This window comes from Scardinius erythrophthalmus, assembly GCF_964197995.2.
Source record: "Scardinius erythrophthalmus genome assembly, chromosome: 5".
Taxonomy (NCBI): domain Eukaryota; kingdom Metazoa; phylum Chordata; class Actinopteri; order Cypriniformes; family Leuciscidae; genus Scardinius; species Scardinius erythrophthalmus.
In genome coordinates this window covers 51,571,290-51,595,160 of record NC_138225.1, presented here as the reverse complement: position 1 = coordinate 51,595,160, position 23,871 = coordinate 51,571,290, and the positions used below count along the sequence as shown (strand labels likewise).

The following is a 23,871-nucleotide window of genomic DNA, read 5'->3' as shown; positions in this document are numbered from 1 at the left end:
CCTTTCAACATTAATGTAGCTGGACTAGCCGGTCTTTGTGTTATTCAACTACTTTTTATAGTTTATGTACTTTATATACTAGTCAAGACATTTTTTAGGTAGGCTATATGCATTTTTAGGAGAGTAATTAAATTAATCATGCAATACGTCGTCCATTGTATTAGTTAACTTTTAGTCAAGAGCAAAATAAAATTCATATATATCACCCTAGTATTTGTAGAATGGAATAATGTCATTGATGCTGTGATGGAGTTTTAATAGATAAGATAGTAAACTCTCTTATAAACTAACCATGTTTCTAACATCTAAACCTTACTTCCCCTTTCAGGCCTAACATTCTAACACTTAGAAACAAAATGTACTAAAACGTTCTGTTCTTTGCCTTTATATCAAAAATATACTGTCTGCATTGTCTCATGACAATATTGAGTAATCAATTCTTAACCCTTTCCTATGTTTTTTTGATGATTCGTGATAATTTTGCTTCTACCTAGTAACAGAAGGGTTTGTTTATGAAGAACCAATCAAATTGTAGGGAAATGATGTAATGTATCATGTCATTTTCGCCATGCATTTTATTCTATAAAAACTGTTGTATTCCTGTTTGCTGGTGGGATTCTCTCTGAAACTTGTCTGAGATCCTCCGGCCGTGATTAAAGCTTCTTCTTGGGGGAGATTCTCTGAGAACTGCTCAAGAACTCTCCCGGCCGTGATTAAAGCGTTTAAAGGACATTTGCTGAAGTCTGTCGGTTTATTATTGCTGCGCAGCAAGTTAGTTAGGGGAACAAATTAGAGTATAGGATTAGAGCACTCAGCTAAAGTCCATGTGTAGACGCGCTAGAGTTTATAAATATTATAGGAAACTAACGTCGACTGTAGACGTTCAGGGACGTCGAGGTAGGCTTGGGTCAGGTGCGAAAAAGGAAAAATCTACCACAATGCCATGTTCAGTGCTAGTGAACATACATATTTAAATCTTTCTGTTTGTGTAATTCGTGCTATTCAGCTTGTTGCCAACCACAGTCCCACTGACTATTCCTGGATGTCCACCACACAATGCCAACCTGTACTTTTCACTGCCCTTTTTTAGAAGGAAGAAGTAACTTTTTAATTTCATACGTTGGTGTCTATAAGGAAAACATGCTTTTTTAAAACTTTCCCCAGGAAATAGTGCATGGCCATTTCTTCCGGCTGTGCGTGCCTACATTCTTCACAAGGTTTGTTTTGTTGGCACTGTTTTACAGCTTGCAGTGGTATATTTAGATGCTCTGTTTTAAACTATGCATGATATTTTTAGTGGCATGGCTGTCAGTAAGTCGCAGCAGAGCGCCTGAGGGTCAGGCATTGTCGCTCGAATGAGACTGAACTGATTGGAATAGCTGTCTGAGCCTCAAATATATGCTGACGCAGTCATGCTATTGAACGATCTCTCATCTGGGTCAACTAGTTCAGAGGTGGTTTTGGCCTCTAAAAGGTTCCCAATGACAGCTAAAGCACGTTTTAGTCATACAACTGCTGCGCTACATCAAAGCAAGGCCAGAAATCTGAAACGTGAAACAGGACAGTAGCGCTTTCAACTAATTGCTTGCATAATGGGTTTTTCTTTAATGTTAAGTTGTGACAAATTTAACACGCCAGCATTAAGTCTGTTCTTTACATTATCATACAGATGCATTGTTTCTAAATAGTGATTTAGTCTGGCTTACTTCCAATTATAATTGGAAAGGAAGTGTTATCTCATCAAAATGGTCATTTTAGAAAACCCAATGTTATTGTAAGTTTTTGTAACCTGGTTGGGACAAAGTGTCCAGCAAAAAGAAATTAGTTCTTCTACACTGTACACATAAATGTTGCATAATGTTTCAGTCCTATGATAAAGACAATCGACAATGACAATCGACTGGAAACGCTCATTCAGATCTGCCTTCATCCAGCCAACAACCGATGACAGCCTTACTTTTTTTATTTATATATATTGCTCACAGATGTATGTCACACTCACAATACAAAAAAAGATCTGTTGCTACTTTTGTTTCATTGTAACTTTAAAACCTGTAGCTCAACTGGTAAAGAATAACATAGCCGTCATCTATCAAAGCAGCGTCCACAGTGTCCGAGTTTAGAAGTCTTTTGAAAACCTATTTGTACTCTTGTGCTTTTAATGTCTTGTGAATGTTTGTTTATTTTAATTTTGGGGATGGACCCAGATATTTCTTGTGCAGCACTTTGGTCAACCGAGGTTGTTTTAAATGTGCTTTATAAATAAATTAAACTTGAAACTTAACACTAACAATACCAAGGTCATGGGTTCGATTGCCAAAGAATGTGTGTACTGATAAAAGTAAAGTTTGAAATGATTGTACCGGTGAGTCACTTTGCGTGAAAGGGTCTTCATACACAACAAGAATAACAGTAAATAAACCTCCATTGTATGAGTTTCTCAATAGTTTTGGGAGAATTTAGGCTATTGCCTGGCGCATTAGAGCTGCACGAATAATCTTTAAAAGATTGCAATCTCGATTCAAACACCCACGCAATCTGTCACAAATTGTTTTTTCAACCACACAGTATCATTATTTCTATGTTACAAATATTCAATTTATCACAGTAGTACTGGAATAAAAGTTTGTAGTTTGGATATAAACACTGATGTCTTCAATAGGGAACAACAAAATAGAGCAAATCACCTTTAGAAAGTAACTTGGTGCTTCAAATAACGATTGTATATCGAGTACATCGTTACACCAGTAGGTGGCGACAAGTGACTGTTAAAATTTGTGTGTCATTGAATCATTCACTCAAGAGAATTGTTCAAAAACGCAGATGCATCAAGTCATGTAACAAGTGAAATCTTTGAGTCATTTAATCATTCATTAAAATATTTTATTCAAATTATTATTATATATTTTTTAAATTAACTGCAGCAAATAACATTTCGTCAGAACCTTTAGTAAATTACGTGTTATTTTGTTTAGGTGTCTTCAGAATCGAGGGAGAATCATGATCTCTATTGTATTTCTCTACAACTATGGATAAAATAAATATTTATGGAAGCCTCTAACTAGGAGTAACAGTTGAAATAAAACGGCAGATTGATTGAATTTCATCAATTAACTCGTTTCACCTGACAGTCCCTCAATTCTGTACTTATATATGATAATGTTGATATTTACACACTCCTTTACATTTTATCATAGTGAACATTATGTAAATAAATTACATGTGTATATCGCTCCATGTTGTGCATGCCAAATAAAACCAGTCATAATGTAATTTATGTTTTTTTTGTATCTGTATTTATATATTAATCCATATTAATTTCAAATACAGTTTGAATCTTATTAGCATATTAAAATACTTATCATTAAGTAGTATCGTATTTTAATGGAAACATATTTCTACTGTAGAAGTTAGGATCGGGGATCTCACATATTTGAAGGTTGCTATTGGATCATTGAGGATAAAAACGTCATTATGCGACTACGCATTACTTTACGGAGAGTTTACGACCTACTAACTACGTTTTGCCTTAAGAACAAATGGTGCAACCGAGTTACTTACAAACTGGCTAGTGGTTAGTAAGCCTCTAGTGTGGACTGAACATTTCAATTTAAGTAAGAACTTACAAACGGCTGGTGCAACCCTACCCTGATGATGTAGTACATCTATTACTAAGATTTAAGGTTTTTCAGACATCTTAACAAAAAAAGCTAATAAACCGTTTGTGCCTTGTACTTGCTGCAATGTGCATGCGGTCACATAGTTCACCGTTGCCCTGCACTTTGTTCTCAGCTAGTGAAAGGTGTGAAGGACAAGAGCTCTAAATAAAGAGAGCCAGGGGCTTATGGGTGATTGCCTACTGGAATAATGGCCACTGTTGATAAATAGATGACTGTGGCACCTGAGTTAGCAGGGGCTCCGGGGCCTCCAGCTGCCATGGCAACAGAATTCCAAGGCTCGCCATTGGCTGACGTGTTGGACAGCTGATAGGGGTTTGGCGTGAGGTATAAAGGGCTGGGATTTGTCTCAACTGTGGGTCTAAGTGAAGTGTATTTTGTGTAGTCTGTAACTATTGCAAGGCGATTCGGTCTGATTGTTCTTATAGACTCTAATTGTTGTAGTTTTATAGATTATTTGGCACATAGAGAAGCTGCTAACCATACCATGCCTGGCGTCAGCTTGGACCCCACGCCAAATCTAGGCGATGAAGTCAGTCTCCCGCAGGATTGTGCCGAGTCGGGGCTAGAGGCCGTGATCGGAGACCTTTTATTACAGACGGTTGCAGATAAAGATGAAGACGGAAAAGCCAGTGATGAGCGTTTTTATGAGCTTGAACTCAATCTTCAACGAGCCGTGCAAGAGATACATTGCGACTTGAAGGTTTTCGGCAGAAGTATCGAGGCACGTCTGGAGGAAGCAACAACGCCTCAGGTCGAGGCCATTGCCACCTTACAACAGGAGAATGCAAGTTTAAGGATCTGGCAAGAGAAGCTTGCAAGGCAAGTACTGGCGCTTTGTGATGCCCTCGGACTGCCTGAACCGAAACTGACCGAAGAGCAAGACGTCGATCCAGCAAATAGCAATTCATCTGAAGCTGAAGTAAACCAAGAGATACACCCTCCTTCCTTTGCTGCTGTTTGCCACACGTCGCCTGTGTCGTCTCCAACCGCCTGTGTCTCGCGGAGCAATAGCATGGTAGTATAAAGCCCTATTCGGATAGGATTAACTTGACAAGGGTAGATGGAGTAATGTAATTTTACCACAGGACATCTGTAATATTAATGGCCAATTCGCACGGGATAAGATAAGTAAAACCAGCAGAAGTGGGAGAGTAACTCGATTTGCAGATCGCCGTCGTCGTCATGTGTGTATTACGCTGCTTCCTGATATCACGTGCGCATATAACCTATATTTATATATATATATAAACCAGTTATGTCCGGTCGAACAATGTATTAATTAACTTCAGATTGGATTGTGTTGGTAAAAGGTACTTACCTAACGCTAAAAGATGTTTCGTGCCTCTAACAAGTGCTTTCGATCTTCTTTCTGATCTGAATGGTGTGTGTGAAACACTTGAGTTTTGCCAGAGACTCGTCCCAGCGTCTAGAACGCAACTGAATGCTTTTTCAAGCATCTCAATACTCAAAAAACAGCGGAAAACTACTTTTAAACATGAAATGACAAAATATTTACTTACATATTTACAGTGGGCCTATTCGCAGGGGATTAGTATTACCTGAGGTCATTTTTCCGGACCTTTTTCCAGAAGGTAAAAGTCGCTGTAATCTTTACTGACATTGTCCGTCATGATTACTGAGATGCACATTCGGACGGGAATAAAATCACTGAGAAGCTCTGGTAATTATTACTGTACCCCACCTCTCAATGTTAAACTAGTCCCGTCCGAATAGGGCTTAAGTGTGTGTGTGTGTGTGTGTGTGTGTGTGTGTGTGTGTGTGTGTGTGTGTGTGTGTGTGTATTTTCCAGACATTGCTAAGGCAAAGAATCACTACTGCTCATACGTTTTGCGATAACGTGAGCGAAAAACAGACTAAGCCATATCTAGAGAGCACTTGGGATGGACTCTTTTGATTTGGGAACTAATAGAAATGCACTGGCAACCACCAAGAGAACTGTTGGTGAACTGTGAGGAAGATGCAAAAGATGAATATTTTAAACTTTTTCACAATTGGATAAGGTAGTGTTTTGCATATTTATGCTTATGAATGATGGGAAATCATTCTTCCTTTATGACTCTGCTGTCATCATTTGGATGGTTTTCGTTTTGAAAGAATCGTTTTTCCACTGTGTGTTATTAGCCATATGCACTTATGGTGAATAATGTGGACTGGAAAATCTGCCAAGGAAACAATCTAAATGTAGGGGTTCAAGTTAAAACTTTAAGATACTTAAGATTTTCTTTCATTGAAGCCACTGTGCCATTCAAAAATAGATGAGGCTTCATTGGAGACGAGTGTAAACTTCCCATCCAAAGTCCCATCTAGTATGAATAATTGATTTTGTGTGCATTAAGTTATGCTTCAAATAGATTTTATGGCTTAGCACAGTTCATTTGAAAACTAATGAATCATGTGGCCCATTGCTGTCTGATTAATTGAAAGTCTTAGTGTTTGAGTTTGCTTCCAGGAAGAGATTTGATTCAGTCAGAGCAGATTTTCCAGGGATCTTTTGATTTAGGGCAAGTTGCGCTTTAGCTATAGTACACTGAATTAGTTCAGTGGGTAGGAAAAAGTCAGTAGTAATTTAATTTTGCATGCATGTGCTAAAGTGAACATTAGATTTGAAAACGGTAAGGTTTGTTTGCTGCTTGGAGAATGCTTTAGCTGGTCAAAAGTGGGCTAAATAACATCTGAATTTGCTAGTGTGAGGAAAAGCCTAGCTAATCAGGGATTAGTAAGAGGTAAAAAGATGGTAACTCGTCGTGGCACAAGATTTGCAGTGAGTCTCCGAGTCTATTTCTGTGTGTCTGGTGCAGGTCTTTGTATGTGTTTGGTGTGGGATGATGCGCATCACTGTGAGTGGATCCAATGATTTCTTCTTAAAGGGCTGCTGAAGTTAGCACATTACCTTATGAGATCAATGAAATAAGTGTAATGCCGTTAAATTTAACACCCTTAATGCATTAATCTGATTTGACGTAACTTTATGCAGATCATAAAGTTGTCTCGAGCATCCCATACCTTGGGTATCTAATTTTCCATTCTCTTTTTTTTGTTGTTGTCATTGCATGCTTTTTAATTTGAAAAAAATCAATCTTTTTATTTATTTATTTATTTTAAGCAACATACATTTTGTACAAATACAAGTATTAAAAATTATGCATACAATACAAAAAAAGCAACTATATAAAAAAGAAAAGAAAAAGAAAAGGGTGCCAGGGGATAATAGCATAAATATCAGAATAAAGGTGCATTCAGGTATAAAGATATCAAATAAATATTTTGTAAAGCTCACAGATTTTTTTAAAGGGATACTCCACCGTTTTTTCATATTAAACTATGTTATTCCCTTAACTAAGACGAGTTGATACATACCTCTCTCGTCTCAGTGTGTGCACTCAATCGCTCTGGAGCGCGGCGACACTTTGATAGCACTTAGCTTAGCCCAGTTCATTCATTAGGGACCAAACAGAGATGAAGTTAGAAGCGACCAAACACCTCCACGTTTTCCCTATTTAAATACAGTTACACGAGTAGTTACACGACCAAGTATGGTGACACAAAATAAAACGTGGCGCTTTTCTAAGCGGGTTAAAAGGATAACTATAATGTATGGCGGAACAGCACTTGAAGTTGGGAGCACTTTGACTCGGCGCAGTAAAAAAACGGTGGAGTATCCCTTTAAGTTCTGATCGCTTTCTTATTCAGAGAGTCTAATTCTGTGTATATACAGCCTTACTTCAGTCAACAAACTCATAAAATTGGGTTTCTGATTAGTAAACATACATTTATGAATATAAGATTTGGTCAAAAGTATAAATAAATAAATAAAATTATATTTTTCAGGATAATCTGTGAAACCAAAGAGTACATTTTCCCAATAAGAGAGAGACTGAATATTTTCATTAATACATTTTTTGTACCTTACACAATAGTATAACAAAATTACAATGCCAAAATAAATGCGAGGTGGTTTCGTGATAATTATAACAAAGTACAGTTTTAATTTTATATAATTTTTACATTTTTGTAAATAGCTGGATAAAATCGGTGAATAGGTTTAAAAGATATATTTCTTTAACCTTATTTCTAATATGAAACTTCTGGGGTAACAGCCACACTTTATCCCAGCAAATCACCTTAATATTTTTCCGTTCTCTGAAAGTGCCAATGCTCTAAACCCTCTCCGTTACGACCCGTCCGGCCCGACGTGCGCTTCCAGGGCGTCTGTTGAAGGAGAGATCAGTGAAGAACCGAGTGTGACACGGATGAGAGCGGCAGGCTAAGGCTCTCAGGGACATTCACAGAAATCAGCGAGCTCTCATTCCTGTCTAAATGTCAGCGAGCTTCCACGGCTTTTGTGTAAACACAGCTGTAGACACAGATCAGATTCAGAAGCATTCCCTCCCTTCCACCAGCCCCTTTTTCCATCTCCTCTTTCTGCTGTAATGGTTTCACTCGCTCTCTGCGCTCTCTTGCCCATCTCTCCATCACTCTGCTCTCTTTGCCAGATTTATTTTTGGACGGGTGTATTTATTGTCGCTGCTCTTAAATCCTGATGTCAATTGTGTTGCTGTCGATTATAACCTGCTTTAGGGATTAGCTGTCCAGATTTATAAATGTCATCACTGTGTTTTTAGTGTCATAATATCAGATCTTAATCGGCATCTGTCTGTCTGTCAGCATTAAGGTCCTTGCACACTGCGTTTTTTTTGTATTCGTCATGCGATGGCTCTGAATTGTCAAAACACCGAATTGAACACTGAATTGTAATTTTTTTTACGTATTTATTTTTTAACGTGTGAAAATTTCGGACGCGACCTTTTATAAAGTTATTCTTTCCATACACTTTTCAGTATAATGCATTTTAACACATAACAACAGGATTTTGTGATGATCATGCATCTTTCTGCAATTGCAGTGACAACTTTTGAGTGTTATGTATTTTTTGTAAATTTGAAAGGAAAAAAATTGTTTCAAAATAAGTTGGGAAGCCATTTATTTAAAACATAGAATCAGAGAAATTGAACTAATTGAAAACAAAACTAAATTCTAATTAAAATGTTAATAGTGTAAGTGCTGTTATCACAACATAAAAACAACAGAAGGAACACTTAGCTTCGTTCTTAAGCTAAAGACCATGTGTGCTGAGGCAAAAGTCTGTGAATTTCTACATTATATTTTTACATTCAAGTCCATGGAAAAATATCAGTATTCTCAAGGGTCCTTTTTGAGTATTCAATTATGTTATTTGTGCTATATGTATAACCTTGTTACACCATTTATGCTTGTTCCTCAATATCTTTTAGAATAATGATGAACATATTATATCATATAATATCAGTGGTAAATTATCAGTAAATTTAGTTTTCATGGTGTTCAAATATTAATGTTGTCACTATAATCCTCATGCATTTCTTCTGTTTACCAACTACAGTACTTTGTCAAAAGTATAGCTTGACTCTGGTTTAACTAGTTTAAATATGTAGCTTGACTTTCAATGTAAAATTCTGAAAAAGTCTGAAAACTTCAACGGTAAAAAAACAGCAGCTGTGGTTGCCAATACATAAGATGAATCGAAGTTCATCGGGAAAAACTTTTCCACAAAATAGTTTTTCACTGTAAATTATAAGATTTTTCAATTCTAAAAAAGTTTTTACAGTAAACATTACATTAATTCTCCCATTAGACCATTTCAGTTTTCACTGTAGAATAGAGGAACTTGCCAATTAACAGGTTTTAACCATAGCATTTGTACAGTTTTCTTTTTTTTTTTTTTATTGTGTTAATTTTTTGCCGTCTTTCTATCCCTCCACACACACACACACACAGATGGAGACGGAGCCCGTTTCTCTTGTGGGTGAATCTGTGAGTGAGATGGCTCATGAAGTCCCGGTGCTTCCTAATGGCTCATCCATGACCTCCATCAAAAGAGAGGAACAAAGTGAGAAGCTGACCTCAGAGAAGCTGCAGGACATCGAGGACGAGGAGATCCTGGACAAAATGGTACTTAATTTCTCCCACTGACCTTTTGAACTCTTATATACAATCTTACGTACATACAATCTCTTAATTATCTAAATCCCTTAATTATTTTCTCCAGTCGTGTGCCCAGAAATCAAGATTTTTTCACCCGCGATATCCGTTCTTATCTTCATTAATATATTTTGAGAATCACTTTGCTTTGAATAAAACCGACCAATACTTAAATCTCTTAAGTGACATGACATGACGTGAAGGCCAAGCATGGCAACCCATACTCAGAATTTGTACCCTTTATTTAACCCATCCAATTAGTGCACACTTTCAAGTTTTAAGTTCCTGGTGGTGCATGATTCATTAGTTCACATTCATTGATTCATTAATTGGCAAAGACATCTTTCTGAAATGCATGTCATGATGAAAGTATTCTTTATAATTATATTTTGTTCATTTGTTTGGGTTGCTTTTTTCCCCCCGTTTGATTTTACAGTTGGATGATTGCAAAGATTTTGAAGAAAGGAAAATGATCAGAACTGCAATGAGAGAACTGCGAAAGAAAAAGCGAGGTGACTATCTCTACACTTGTTTTATTGCACAGCACTCATCTCTTGCTCTCCTCTTTCTTTTTTCTCTCTATATACTGATGGGTGTATTTCAACATGTAAAGTGCAGAGACACTCTATCGTCTTTACTTCCCTATGGTTCAGCCCTGTTTCTCTCTCTTTGCTCTCAGAGGCTAAGCTGGGATGCACACAGGAGGAAATGGGTAGGGTTTCTGGATTGTGTGTGTTTTTGCCCTACTGACCCCTTGCTAATGCCCAGGGCCTTAGTGAAGGGTCATTTAGAGCTTCATTGGCTATAGATTTGGTTTGTAGTTGCAGATACGGTATGTCGTTTTTATTCACTGAAGTGCCACGTGTGATTTTGTCATTGTATTAATGTTGTTTGACCCTGCATGAAAGTGAATGTAGTTCGTAATCATATGGTACTGCTTGCTTTGTGTTTGCTTGATCAAATTTACACACATGGTGCTATGTTCATCTGTAGTGTAGGGGTGTGTGATATTGACAAAAAAATATATCTTCTATATTTTCTGGAATTTTAGTGTTTTTTTTGTGCTGGTACATTGACTGGTTTAGGCCTGTCATGGACAGCTGAGTCCCAAAGCTTTTTATATTTTGTGAGGTGATTGGTACGCAGTGTTTAATGCAGCTCAGAGGTAACATTAATGCATTTACACTGCGATTACAACTGAATAAATTATGGTATTTGAGATTAATCTTTAAAAATGGCAGCAAGTTACTGTCTTAATGAGTGTGTGAGGGAGTCATTCTTTCAACCCATTCATTCAAATGGTTGATTTATTCGGAAACAAAGCAATGATATTTGAGAGTGTTTCTCCTTTTGCAGGAAAAGTATCGAAATTGCAATTCTTGACTTGGTATCGGTATCGAAACAATAATTTTGGTATCGTGACAACACTAGTCCATACCGGCGGTGATTGACAGCCGCACATTCTCCTCAAAACATTGGATTCGTCTGCGCTGTGCCGTGCCGAGGCACAACCCATGTAAAGTTGATAATTCCGCGAATAACTGCAATTGCAGATTTCGAACAGAGATGGCGACAAAGAGGAAAAACTACGGACTGCAGCTTTAAATTAGTTTATTAAACTATCAACATCACATTTGATGTCACATCAATATCACGATTTTCAATCGTGCTGACATTGGGGGAAAACATGTCAGCTCGCGCAATGTTAAAACTACAATTGCGATATTGTAGACAATATCACACAACCCTACTATGGTGTTAATCTAAGGTGTTAGCACATTCACACGAGTGCTATGAGAGCGCTAGTGATAGTTTCTGAAGTGTATGATGTCTGTGTCACCAAAGTTGCAAAAATAATGTTTTTAAGCAGGTTTCCTGAACACACTGCCTAGTCAGATAGTCCCACGCATTGATCACATTGGAAAAGTACTGATGTGGTCCTCACCTTAATTTTCCCTCCTTTCAAACATCATCCTGACGCTGTTGGTTTTGCCCGTGTCCTCAGACCAGAGAGAGAGGGAGAGAGATGTGCGTCTGCAGGAGCTCAGACAGCAGCGGGTGGACAGATCTCAGAAAGGTCGGGGGGGTGCAGACACCAGTGAAGTGGTGATGAAGAAGATTGAGCGCTCCACAGACGGCTCCACTACCAGCCAGATCACCAATCGGGTTTCCCACTCAGGTACCACAGCCTCTTGATCATTTTATTTTTCCTCTTCAGTGTACTTGTAAAGTTCAGGGTTCAAGTCTTGGATTCTTGCTCCAAAAGCAGTCATAATTTAAAATTGCAGGACCCTAGGAATCAAACCAGGTCCATATAATACGTCTATATAATACCTGGAGAAAGCTATTAGTTAATAAAGTTGTGAAGTGAAAACCAGCAGACCAATTTCATTTCATTTTCACACTTCTTAAAGGATTAGTTCACTTTCAAAAGATTTTTTGCTGATAATTTACTCACCCCGATGTCATCCAAGATATCCATGTCTTTCTTTCTTCAGTCGAAAAGAAATTAAGTTTTTTGAGGAAAACATTCCAGGATTTTTCTACACAGAATGGACTTCAATGGCAACCAACTATCCCAATGTTCAAAGAAGGTTCAAATGTCCGTTTCAATGCAGCTTCAAAGTCTCGACACGATCCCAGTCGAGAAATAAGGGTCTTATCTAGCGAAGCAATTCGTCATGTTTTATAAAAAAAAAAATATATATATATATATACCTTTTAAAATTGTATTTGGGTCAGTTTTGACACGGAATAGGTACAAAAATACACAGGAATGTATGGCACATGAATACAACTTTGGAAATTGGTTAAGACTATCAAAATACACATAATTTATTCCCTAAAGTTTTCAAATGATTTTTTATAAGATATGACCATTAACTAAAAGAGTACATTGTAACATATATTGTGTTCCAGGTCAATTTACCCAGGTATCAACTCAGGCTTTACATAATGTTATGCCAACTTTTTTATCTATTGATTAGATTTGTCTCAAAAATAATTTTGTCTCTTTCTCATATCTCTTCTCTCACACACTTTTAGGGCTGAATTGTCTTTGTAAACATGAATGTGCACTCACAAACACTGTAAACAGACAAAAGATGATATAGAAATAACAAATCAACTATTTTTGGACCGTTTGGGAAAAAATGTCTTGCATCATGTTTTATTTTTGGAGATCATGTAAAATTAGATTTTACTTGTTGTTTATCTAATTTTCTTGAGTAACAACACTTGCTGGTTTGGGGTCCTTTAATAACAGCCTTTTGTTCTGTTTGTAATTTTATTGTGACACTGTCAAGTCACATTTCTTTATGTCGTGCTTTATACAGAACATATTGTTTCAAAGCAGCTTCACATTAATAAACAGGAAAATAACACTGTTAATTTACTCAATTATGAAATAAATAGAATTTCAGCTCTAAAGAAGACAATAGTGTCATTCAGCTCAGTTTAGTTCAATGTTGATTCGGTTCAATAACTGTGCCACTGTTGAAAAGTTAATGTCAATATCCAGCTCAATTCAGTTCAAATTGTGTTTTAGTGTCAGTGCAGTTAAATTGCTAATATTACTGAATACTAATGATCTTTTGAACCCCTCTGTCATTGGCTGTGTGTGCAGATGATACCGGCAGGACGTCCCGCAGCACTATCATGGAGTCCAGCTATGTTCAGAAGACAGACAGTGAGTTTATTGAACTGTTTTTGTATTCTGTATTTAGTCTTAATTTCCATCAGCACCCGTATCAAACCCTCTTCTCTCTCCTCTCAGAGGGCTCAGTGCAAACTAAATCCTACAGCTACTCCAGCACAACGTCCACTAGGAAGGTCGGAAGGTGAGTGTTTTAAAGTCGACATGAATTCAAAAATTACCTTATTTACTTTTTTTGGGGCCTGGTTTTATTGTGCATGATTATGTAGTTAGTTCATTTTTTAAAATAATTATCGGTTACACTTTATTTTAAGGTGTCACTGTTACAGTGTAATTATACATTTAAGTACTGAGTAATATTAATTAACTACATTAACTACATACTTACTATAGGGTTAGGGTAGGATTTGGTTGAGGGTTAGTTGCATGTAATTATGCATAATTTACTGTTGTTACTATGGTAAGTACATGTAACAAGGACACTGTAAAATAAAGTGTTACCTAATTATCAAATAATTATTCAGGTATTAGATAACAGAGTAATGAAGTTAATGTAATTTCATGTAAGATCACATTGCATCCTACGTACGCTACCGTTTAAACGTTTGAGGTCAGTAAGAGTTGTTTTTGAAAAATAAATTAATTAGGGATGCAACGATATGAACATTTTTCCTGATGCCGATAATTCTTTATATTTGAAAGCCAGTAATCTAAATCTAAAATTGTATGTAATTTTTGTGAGCCTGATTACAAAAACAAAGGTCTCGCCATTAAAAGCTGTGTCCCAAGCACACAATTATAATTATAATTTTATGTCGCCTATATGACACTTGTTGCACTTAACTGTTGCTCTTTTCCTTTTTTGAAATAATTCCAATCATATTTCAAGCAATTCAAAACCATCATGTTGAACATCTGAAGTTGTCTCAGCTGAAAGAAAATAATCCATTATTCTCTCTCTCTCTCTCTCCCTCCCTCCCTTAGTGTTTTTGACCGTGAGGACAACACGTCTCGTAGCTCCAGTAGATCATCAGCTGTTGAGCGCAGACAGACCGAGAGATCAGAGCTGATGAGGGCTCAGACGTTACCCAAGACCTCGGCCGCACAGGCACGAAAGGCCATGATAGAGAAGCTTGAGAACACTGGAGGCTCTGGAGGGTGAGCGCATGGGTTTCAGACACTCTCAGGCTCATTTAGCTCACATATTCAGCAACATTTCTCTTTCTGCTTGTAGCAACTCAGCAATGACTCAAGTGAACAAGGTGCAGCGCTCCACGAGCTTCGGTGTCCCCAACGCAAACTCCATCAAACAGATGCTGCTGGACTGGTGCAGGTCCAAGACCCGTTCCTATGAGGTAACAGGAGAAAGAGAAAACCTCAGTCTTCATTTGCTCACCCTCGAGTCGTTCCAAAGCACTTTGAATTTGCATTCTTTCTCTTCACACAATTTAGCGTGTGCTTACCATTAAAAAGTGAATGAGGTCTGGGAGTATCAAGCGCCAAAGATGACAAAGCATCACAAAACTGCCCTAAAAACATTTAGACTGGGAATACTTGGAATATAGTGCATTAGTGTGATATATAAAGCCTTCTGAAGTAAAACAATAGCTTTGTGTAAGGAACAGACTGTCATTATTTACTCATTTATGATTTCTCAATCACACTATTTCTTTAAGATGTGCTGCATTTGTATTAATTTTTTTTTCTTTAAAGAAATCAATACATTTATTCATCAAGGATGCATTCAATTGATCAAAGATGACAGTAAAGACATTTTTGAAGTTACAAAAGATTTCTGTTTCAAATAAATGTTTTTTTTTTTACTCTATTCAACAAAGAATCCTGGAAATGATGCATAACAGTTTCTACAAAAATATGATAATTAACAGAAATGTTTTTTGAGCATCAAATCATCATATTATTATGATTTCTGAAGGATCATGTGACACTTAAGACTGGAGTAATGATGCTGACAATTCAGCTTTGATCACTGGAATAAATTACACTTTACAATATATTCAGTAGAAAACTGTTATCCGAAATTCACAATATTACTGTTTTAACTCCATGTTTGATCAAATAAATGCAGCCTTGTTGAGACTTCCTTAAACATATTAAAAAATCTTACCAACCCCAAACTTTTCAATAGTAGAGTACATTCTTACTAGCTCTCTGTCTTCATGTTTTCTCTCTCTCCTGCTCGTCATGAAGAATGTGGACATCCAGAACTTCTCCTCCAGCTGGAGTGACGGGATGGCGTTCTGTGCTCTGGTGCATAACTTCTTCCCCGAGGCCTTCGACTACTCCAGCCTCAGTCCCAGCAACCGCAGGCAGAACTTCGAGATCGCCTTCAGCACAGCAGAGTGAGTCCACACGCTCATATCACACCATCAAACACATGCAGGATGAAGAACCATGACACGCCAGGCAGGAATACAGTTCAAATTGGGATCTGAATGTTTGCACAATGGGGCGAATTCACTAAACAATTGCAGCGTCTGACATTATTCGCAGTCCGACTTTAGCAGGTGTGTGTTCTTGCTAAATGTGTTTGTATAGCACTGTTCATAAAATGCATTCTTATATGAATTTAAGTTACATAAAATAGAAAACACTTACTCCCTTCAATGCAAATAAGGCATTTCATAAACACTGGCCTGATGCAATTAATGTGTTGCTGTTAACACAGATGGAAAGCTGGGAGTGAGCAGATTATTTTGGGCAAGGAGTGCTTGTGTACATAGTTTGAATGACATTATAACCAGGCCAATATATTCTGCATCTTAAGCTGAAGTGTCTGGATGTCACAGCGGTGGAGTGATGCTGTGCAGTCACAGTAAAGTCTGCCAGATTAAGGTCTTCTGCACCCTCTGAACCATATACATTTTCTCCATAGGGAAATTGAATTTAACATAAAGACAGCCCTACTGTGAGCTACGGGGTTGTTGATCGATGGTATTTTCAACTCTATTTATCTATACATTATTTCAACTTATTTTAAAAATTGTTTAACAGCAGAATTTGAGGTGAAAAACTACATTACCCATAATACAGCACTGAAAACTAATCACCAAAAGACCTCTTTAGCTCCGCCCAGACTACTTGAATATTTGTATTTATATGCATATTTTGCAATAAATTTAAAATAAATTGTTTCTATAGATTATAATCAACCGTTTTAAATGAGTAGTTTCATATTTCTCAATTTTTTTAATTTGATTATGCTGTTTGTAGTTCTTTCCCTCACTGGAGCTCGTAAACTTTGTATTTTTGTCAGATTTTGGAGAGAAATTAATGGAAAAAATACTTCTGGAAACCAATGCTGCTGAAAAAGCAGACGGCCACTAATGCTCTCTATTGTGCCATGCAATCAGTTTATAGGCGTGTTTGTGGCAATACCAGATTTGCATAATTTCTTTAGTGAATCAGATTTTGAAACTATGCAGACAGTGTGTGCAATTGATTCTTAGTGAATTGCCCCATGTTTCTATTATTGTCAAACTCCAAAAAACACACTTGGGCGAAACAGACTGGTAAGATTTTTTATTTTTTTGAAAGAAGTCTCAAAAAGGCTGCATTTATTTGATCAAAAAATACAGTAAAAACAGTATTATTTTGAGATATTATTGCACTTTAAAGTTGCTGATTTCTGTTGTAATATATTGTAATTTATTCCTGTGTTCAAAGCTGAATTTTCAGCATCATTACTCCAGTCTTCAGTGTCACATGATCCTTCAGAAATCATTATAATATGCTGATTATAACATTATAAATGTCTTTACTGTCACTTTTGATCAATTGAATGCATCCTTGCTGAATAAAAGTATTTAAAAAATCGTACTGACCTCAAACTTTTGAATGGTGTTGTAACAATATAACAATATTTTTGTTTTGTTTTGTTTCTGAGCCTGTTTTAATACAACCAAACCTATTAACAAGTTCATCCGATCTGCATCTCCAGTCCTCTGAGATTAATCATCTAATAGCTGTCATTTCCTTTAGTCGGGTCCACTTAAATAACTAAACCCTAATTACTAGCATTTTAAATGATTATTTCCCTTTCTCCTCTGCTCCTTTCCTTTTCCATTTCCCAGTAACATAACATTCATGCATTTAAGCTCCTTTCTAAACGAGAAACGTCCAGATAGTGTCTGCTCACCGAGGAGCGTTACTCAAAGTCAGTGTTGTTTGGTTACCTGAGAGTAGGCCTTAACCTGCTTCCCCTTTCTTGACCTTTGACCTGGCTGGTCTGTGTCCAGGTAATTCCAGTGGACACTTTCTCATGTCATCTTCTTTCACCTGAGTGTGAGCACTGGTTTATCTCACTAGCCCTGGCTGTCGTAATCATTAAGGCACCATCTGTAATTGCTTCAGTTTGCGAGTCATTACTGCTATTCGGCCTGAAGGGGATTCAGTCGTTGAACACGACTGCAGCGTTTAGTCTCAAATCACACGAGCCAAATTTAGTTAACATGAACTAACAATGAAAATATTAAATAAAGCATTTATTATTCTTAGTTAATGTTAATTGCAGCATTTGCTAATACATTATTCACATCAGTAGTTGTGTTGCTAACATAAACTTATAATGAACAGTTGGATGTTTATTAACTAACGTTAATAGATACTGTAACAAATGTATTGCTCATTGATAGTTAATGCATTAACAAATGTTAAATAATGAGACCTTATTGTAAATTGTTCCCGCTGCCTTCATTCTCATTGGTAGTTGCCTTGTTTACGCAGCTCAACGTGTCGCCTCAGACTCTCATTGAAAATGCATGATTGTTAGTAGTGTAATTTTACAGTTATTATTTAAAATAAATTAATTGTAATATCTTTTATTTTACTTTTTTAATTTAGTAATTTTTTTAAATACAAATAATGTAGCAATATTTGTTATTATTATTATTATTATTATTTAATATCTATATTTATGTATAATCACAGCAGCCCTACAAAGAAACAGCAAAAAAATTCAGTCGCAATTTTTATCAGGAAAATCTCAATTTGATTTTTTTTACCCAAAATCGTGCAGCTGTAGTTTTACTCTCATATGGCTTGCATAAGCATTTTTTGTTGCACTTTAAAGTGTTGCTTTGTGAAAGCAAACCGAACCAAAGTGAAAATGCGATTTAGTAACAATTTAAGTCCCTGTTTTAAGACAAAGCAAACGATCTACAGGTCTGAAAACGCCTTAAAGGTGCAGTGAGCAATTTCTGAGAAACTCAGTTGAAAATGTAAATCAACACCCAAACAAACAATCTTCTGAATATTTCCTAGATATCTGTTGTATGTGTGTGTGTGCTGGGAAAAAAAATCGTGTTTGTACATAGTACTGACTATGAAAAAAAGACACAAAACCAAGTGGATTCGATTGGATTCGAAATAACCCCCTTCAGGCTTATCGAGGCCCGACGTGAACCCCATACTTTTGATATGAAACAGTCTCAACTTTCAAATTTGGTCATTTTTTAACAAGTTTTGTGGCTCTTTAATGTGTGAAGTGATCTCCTCTTCCTTCTAGTTAATTTATAGCATCAAATCAATATGAAAGAACATCAGAAGGATTGTGGTTTTAACCACGGAAAGACGTCAGTACACTCTGTTTATCAAGTTCAAATCCTCCAACGTTAATCTACTAACTCCCCTGACAAAAATGGCGGATTTGGTGGATGGCGGATTATGATTGGTCAGATCGCCTGTCAATCAAACTCCCCGCGAAGGGTCAGTTATCAGCAGTGTTTCTCAGAAATCGCCCACTGTACCTTTAAGTCTGTCTAATGTCTGGGATGGTGGTGATTTTTACAAGCGGTTACAGATGTGTGCCTCAGTCTGCACTCCTCCAGCATGAGCCCGTCACTGAGCTTCTACACACACTCAACACGCACGTTTTACACGCAGACGAGCCGGGTCACATGTTTAGTAGTCACACTATGCATTGCTGTTATTGTCCCCATACTGTATGTTCTTATTCACAGGCACATTTATTTTGCACAATGAGATCACCCAAATGGATGCATTGTTGTTGCTCTATTTGATGTTGTTTGTCTCTGCACATGTATTAGTTGTGATTGTAAAGCATGAAAACACTGTCAGAGTTTAATGTGGGCTTTTTGATTTTTGTCTTGTGTGTCTCATCTCTCTCCCCTCACTGGCCCTCGTGTTTCCCACTCCACCTGTTGTTCCTTCGACCTTCTCGATCCTCTTTTCTTCCTCTGTGGCCTCGTCTCCGCGAGAGTAGGAAGCTGGCCGACTGTCCGCAGCTTTTGGATGTGGAGGATATGGTGCGGATGCGGGAGCCGGACTGGAAGTGCGTGTACACGTACCTCCAGGAATTCTACAGGGGATTGGTGCTGAAGGGCTTGGTCAAAACCAAAAACTCCTCCTAGGGTCAAAACTCAGAGCAAAACGGTGAGAGCCAGCTCAGATGATGAGGAGAAACGCAGCTCCGACGGGATTTGAGCGAACAAACCTTTAAACACATTCTTTTATCTTTAGTGAAAATGGATGAAACTGTGTGTGCAAGTGAAAGGATTCAAAATAATCAAATATATTTTTTTTTTCTGAAATATGTAACTTTTATTTGGACTGAGAGCAGGGTTATTATAGGTAACTGAAACTAAACCCATTTTCGTCACTTGATATAAAATCAAATACTTGTACGCTTATAATGCAACATTTCTCATTATCATTTAGTTGATGCACTAAAATAACTAAAACAAAAACAGAAATAAAAATTAAAACTCTGTAGACATTTTTCTTTTTTCAAAAACTTACTGAAATGAAAATGAAAAATGTAAAATTAAAACCCTAGTGAAAAATAAATATACCAAAATGTGTTTGAAATACATTTATTTTATGCTTTAAGTATACTACAAATACATTTACATATTTGTTATATTACATTTGTATATTTAAAGTGGTAAATTGGAACAACTAATTTTGTACTTGATGCACTTTAGTTCTGGTCCAAATGCAAGTACACTTTAAATGTCTTGTATTTAAAGACTTTCCTTACTAATAATGATATTAAAACACATTTTAGGCTTAATTTTAAGATATTTGCATTGTGCAATAAAGAAGTACTCAAAATAAAGTTTAATTTAGTTTTTTTAGTTTTTTTTTCACTAGGGAAACAGATTCAAAATATGAATATAATACTAATATCTCAATCAGCACATATATTTATCTAATTAATTATGCATCACATGAAGCCATATCGTAATATTGAATTCACTTCGTTATATTGTGCAGCCCATTAATTTATTTACTCATAAAAATGGAAGCTTAATAAAAGCTGTTTTATTTCACATGGAGCAGAATGCATTATGGGAGAAAACATTGAGATTAAAACTGTCACACAGTCGTCAGTGCAGTAATTATTCCTGAGAAGGTCTGGCATCATTTGTTGGCACGTTTCACTTAGTTTGATATTTTCAAGTGTGCCAAAATACTTGCTAGGCAACTGTGAGTTAACATTCAGTTTTACCACACCTAGACGTTCGGCTTAAAAGGTAAGGCCTCTCGGTCTCACACACGCACCGGGACGAGGTCTTCCTCGGCGTGCTGTTTGTCAGTCTCTGACGATTAGCATAACATAATATTGTGCGTCTGCCAGCGCGCCCGGTTTGTGGGAGGGGAACGACAAACTGCACTGAAGACCAGAAACTGCCCAAACATGGTCGTGCTCAGAGACATGTGATCAAACACACCGCTTTAAAGAGCACATCGGACACGAAGCAGAAGCAGACCGTGCTCTCTGCACATGCTAAATGTTTGCTATCACAAGATTTCTCTTTTGCTTTTACAAGAAACTCGAATTTTAAAAAGAAGCACATTTTCCAGAATTCAGTACAACTGAACCTCTGTCTCCGGTTACACAGACAATCCTGCTAATGTTGCTAATCAGTTTACAGAAATGCATTTATGATGGAAGTTTATGGAGCGGTGTGCATTCTGAAAGGTTTAAAAACAGAAATATGCATTTATACAAAATTGCACATTCACGTACAGTATAAAATATATCCATTTTATACATTTAGCCATTATTTTCATGTTGACCTGTTCATACTAGGGAAGGAAAAACAAGTGTGATATTATTGAGAACTTTTTCCACAAAACTGTGTACATTTGGTTTCTCTCTTCTTTTGTCAAAATGTGTAAATACTTTTTATGAATTTTGAAGGGTTTAAAATTGCAAATTTATGCATTTATACAAAACAAATATGAAAATATTTATTTTATATTAATATAAATAACATAAATATTTTATATTTATATATATATATATATATATGGGTGTGTGGATATTGTAAAGGAATATATATATATATATATATATATAATTCCTTTACAATATCCACACACCCCATTTAAATGTATGCAAGGTTCCATATAAAATAGCTCTATATTTTTATGTAGACCCATTTATACTTTAAAACCAATTTCATCATGCTAGTCTCATGTTAACACACAAAATGTTTTTATGATTTTCAAAACTGTTATTCCAGCTTCGTTGCATTATAGATACATTTCTATAAACAAAAAATGTGACTTTTTTTTTTTTTTTTGCACAGAATGATTTTCTGTGGTAATTGAGTGCATGATTGTAATACAGCTAAACTGCTAGAATAAAGTCATTTCTCTGTTGGTCAGGCTGATGGTTTGCAGAGGCTGCATATACAGCACAGCAGAAATCATTTCATGTGTATAATTTGCTCCTGTGGTTGTGTCTCTACATTAGGGCCTATGCTAACTGCATGCCCCTGGTGGAGGTCGAGGACATGATGATCATGGGTAAGAAACCCGACTCCAAGTGTGTGTTCACGTACGTGCAGTCGCTGGTGAACCATCTCCGCAGGTATGAGATGATGCTGGCCCGAGCTCAGCAGAGCACTCAACACTGAAGCTTTACCAGCGCACGCTAACATTGTTTTTTAGTTTTTAACTTGTCCTGTTACATTTCAACTGTTAAAACGATTTACTTTACTTTCCAAACAATTCCCCCGTAACAAGATGTTGGGTGTTTTTTATGAATGAAAGAGGGTTTTTTTTTTTGTACAGAGCTTTTAAACGAACTAGAATGATCCAAAAATGTACCAAAATGTTTTATTGACGGTAAAAAAAATGAAGGACGGTGTTGATGTCTACTACGTGTTTAAAAACGAAACATTATTTTATGTTGATTGCCCGTATCTGTGGTTTTAAAAGCTTTTAATCCTGGTCCACGGTACTGTTGCTGTTAATGGAGCTCAGACCTGCATGCTTTTTCACAAGTTTACTTGAAGTTTTAGTTTGATTTAAAAAAAAAAAATTGTTATATTTTCATCTGTACACGATATTGTGTTTATTTAAAAACGTTGCAAGAACATTAATCTCACCGCTTGTTATGGCTTCAGCCATTTTAGTGCGAGATGCAGATCATGAAACGTGTTTTTCACTAACTAATTATTGATATTTTTCTAATTGAACGTTTGGTTTCACACTGAACACAGACCCGGTTATAAAATGTGTGTGTGATATAAAACACAAACAGCTGCATGCATGTATAGACGCACTTATGGATGGTGTGTATTTATGGATGAGTATATTTTGTTCATATTCCCGAACTTGATTTGAAAGCAGAGATGTGTGTCTCTGAAACATAAAGCCGTCTCGCTGATTAAGGGTCTGTTGTTGTAAATCTTTACGGCTTTCAGCCAATAAAGAAGTGTAATTTAAACGGTGTATGTATGAGTAGCCCTAGTCAATTTGAGGAGAAGAATAATGTATTAGTAGTAAATGAATCTGAAAAGGTCAATGATGTTTATATATTTGGTTCTAAAGATGGATTTAGTTTAATAGTTTTAGTGACTGCACATAATTTAATGACCGAGACAGAACTACTGCAGCATCCGCACCAGAAGAGTGACTTTGCTCGGTACTTGAAGACTGCACCAGTAGATCAAATTAGCATTAATTCACAATCAGTGGTGAACATAATTGTTTGTACACTTGTTCAAAAGCTACTGTTCACTCAGTATTTCCTGACACTATGGTTTCTTATAGTAATCATTAAAACCATTAATGATACCCAAAAATGTGTTTGTCATTTATTGCACTTGCAGAAATAGGAAATCTAAAAGATTCATAATCATGAGCGCAATGTGATTTTATATTGACAAAAGAACAATGTTTGGAAACTACTATTTTTTTAAATGTTTTTGAAAGAAGTCTCTTCTGCTCATCAAGCCTGCATTTAATTTGATCAAAAATACAGGGGAAAAAACAGTAATATTCTGAAATATTATTATAGTTTAAAATAATGGTTTTCTATTTTAATATACATTAAAATATGATATATTCCTGTGATCAAAGCTGTATTTTCAGCATCATTACTCCAGTCTTCAGTGTCACATGATCCTTCAGAAATCATTCTAATATGATGATTTATTATGTTGTGCTGCTTAATTATTATTTTGTTTTTGGAACCTGTGAGACTTTTTTCAGGATTCT

General features: G+C 36.4%; 1 protein-coding gene across 6 annotated transcripts in view; it reads left to right on the top strand.

Annotated features, from left to right (window-relative positions):
* Positions 1-23,452, top strand: part of smtnb (smoothelin b) — a 71,967-nt gene extending 48,515 nt beyond the window's left edge. For 2 of the 6 annotated variants that reach the window (XM_081366555.1, XM_081366558.1), the window contains 11 exons: positions 9,516-9,689; positions 10,156-10,231; positions 10,399-10,431; positions 11,725-11,898; positions 13,345-13,407; positions 13,495-13,558; positions 14,359-14,532; positions 14,609-14,729; positions 15,586-15,737; positions 19,619-19,788; positions 22,121-23,451. In XM_081366555.1, coding sequence (XP_081222681.1) covers positions 9,516-9,689; positions 10,156-10,231; positions 10,399-10,431; positions 11,725-11,898; positions 13,345-13,407; positions 13,495-13,558; positions 14,359-14,532; positions 14,609-14,729; positions 15,586-15,737; positions 19,619-19,766 — 1,179 coding nt within the window. In that variant the 3' untranslated portion in view covers positions 19,767-19,788; positions 22,121-23,451. Of the gene's footprint in view, positions 1-9,515; positions 9,690-10,155; positions 10,232-10,398; positions 10,432-11,724; positions 11,899-13,344; positions 13,408-13,494; positions 13,559-14,358; positions 14,533-14,608; positions 14,730-15,585; positions 15,738-19,618; positions 19,789-22,120 lie in introns of all 6 variants that reach the window. The other 4 variants (XM_081366557.1, XM_081366559.1, XM_081366554.1 and 1 more) reach the window with 3 other exon arrangements.
* Positions 23,453-23,871: the final 419 nt, after the last annotated feature.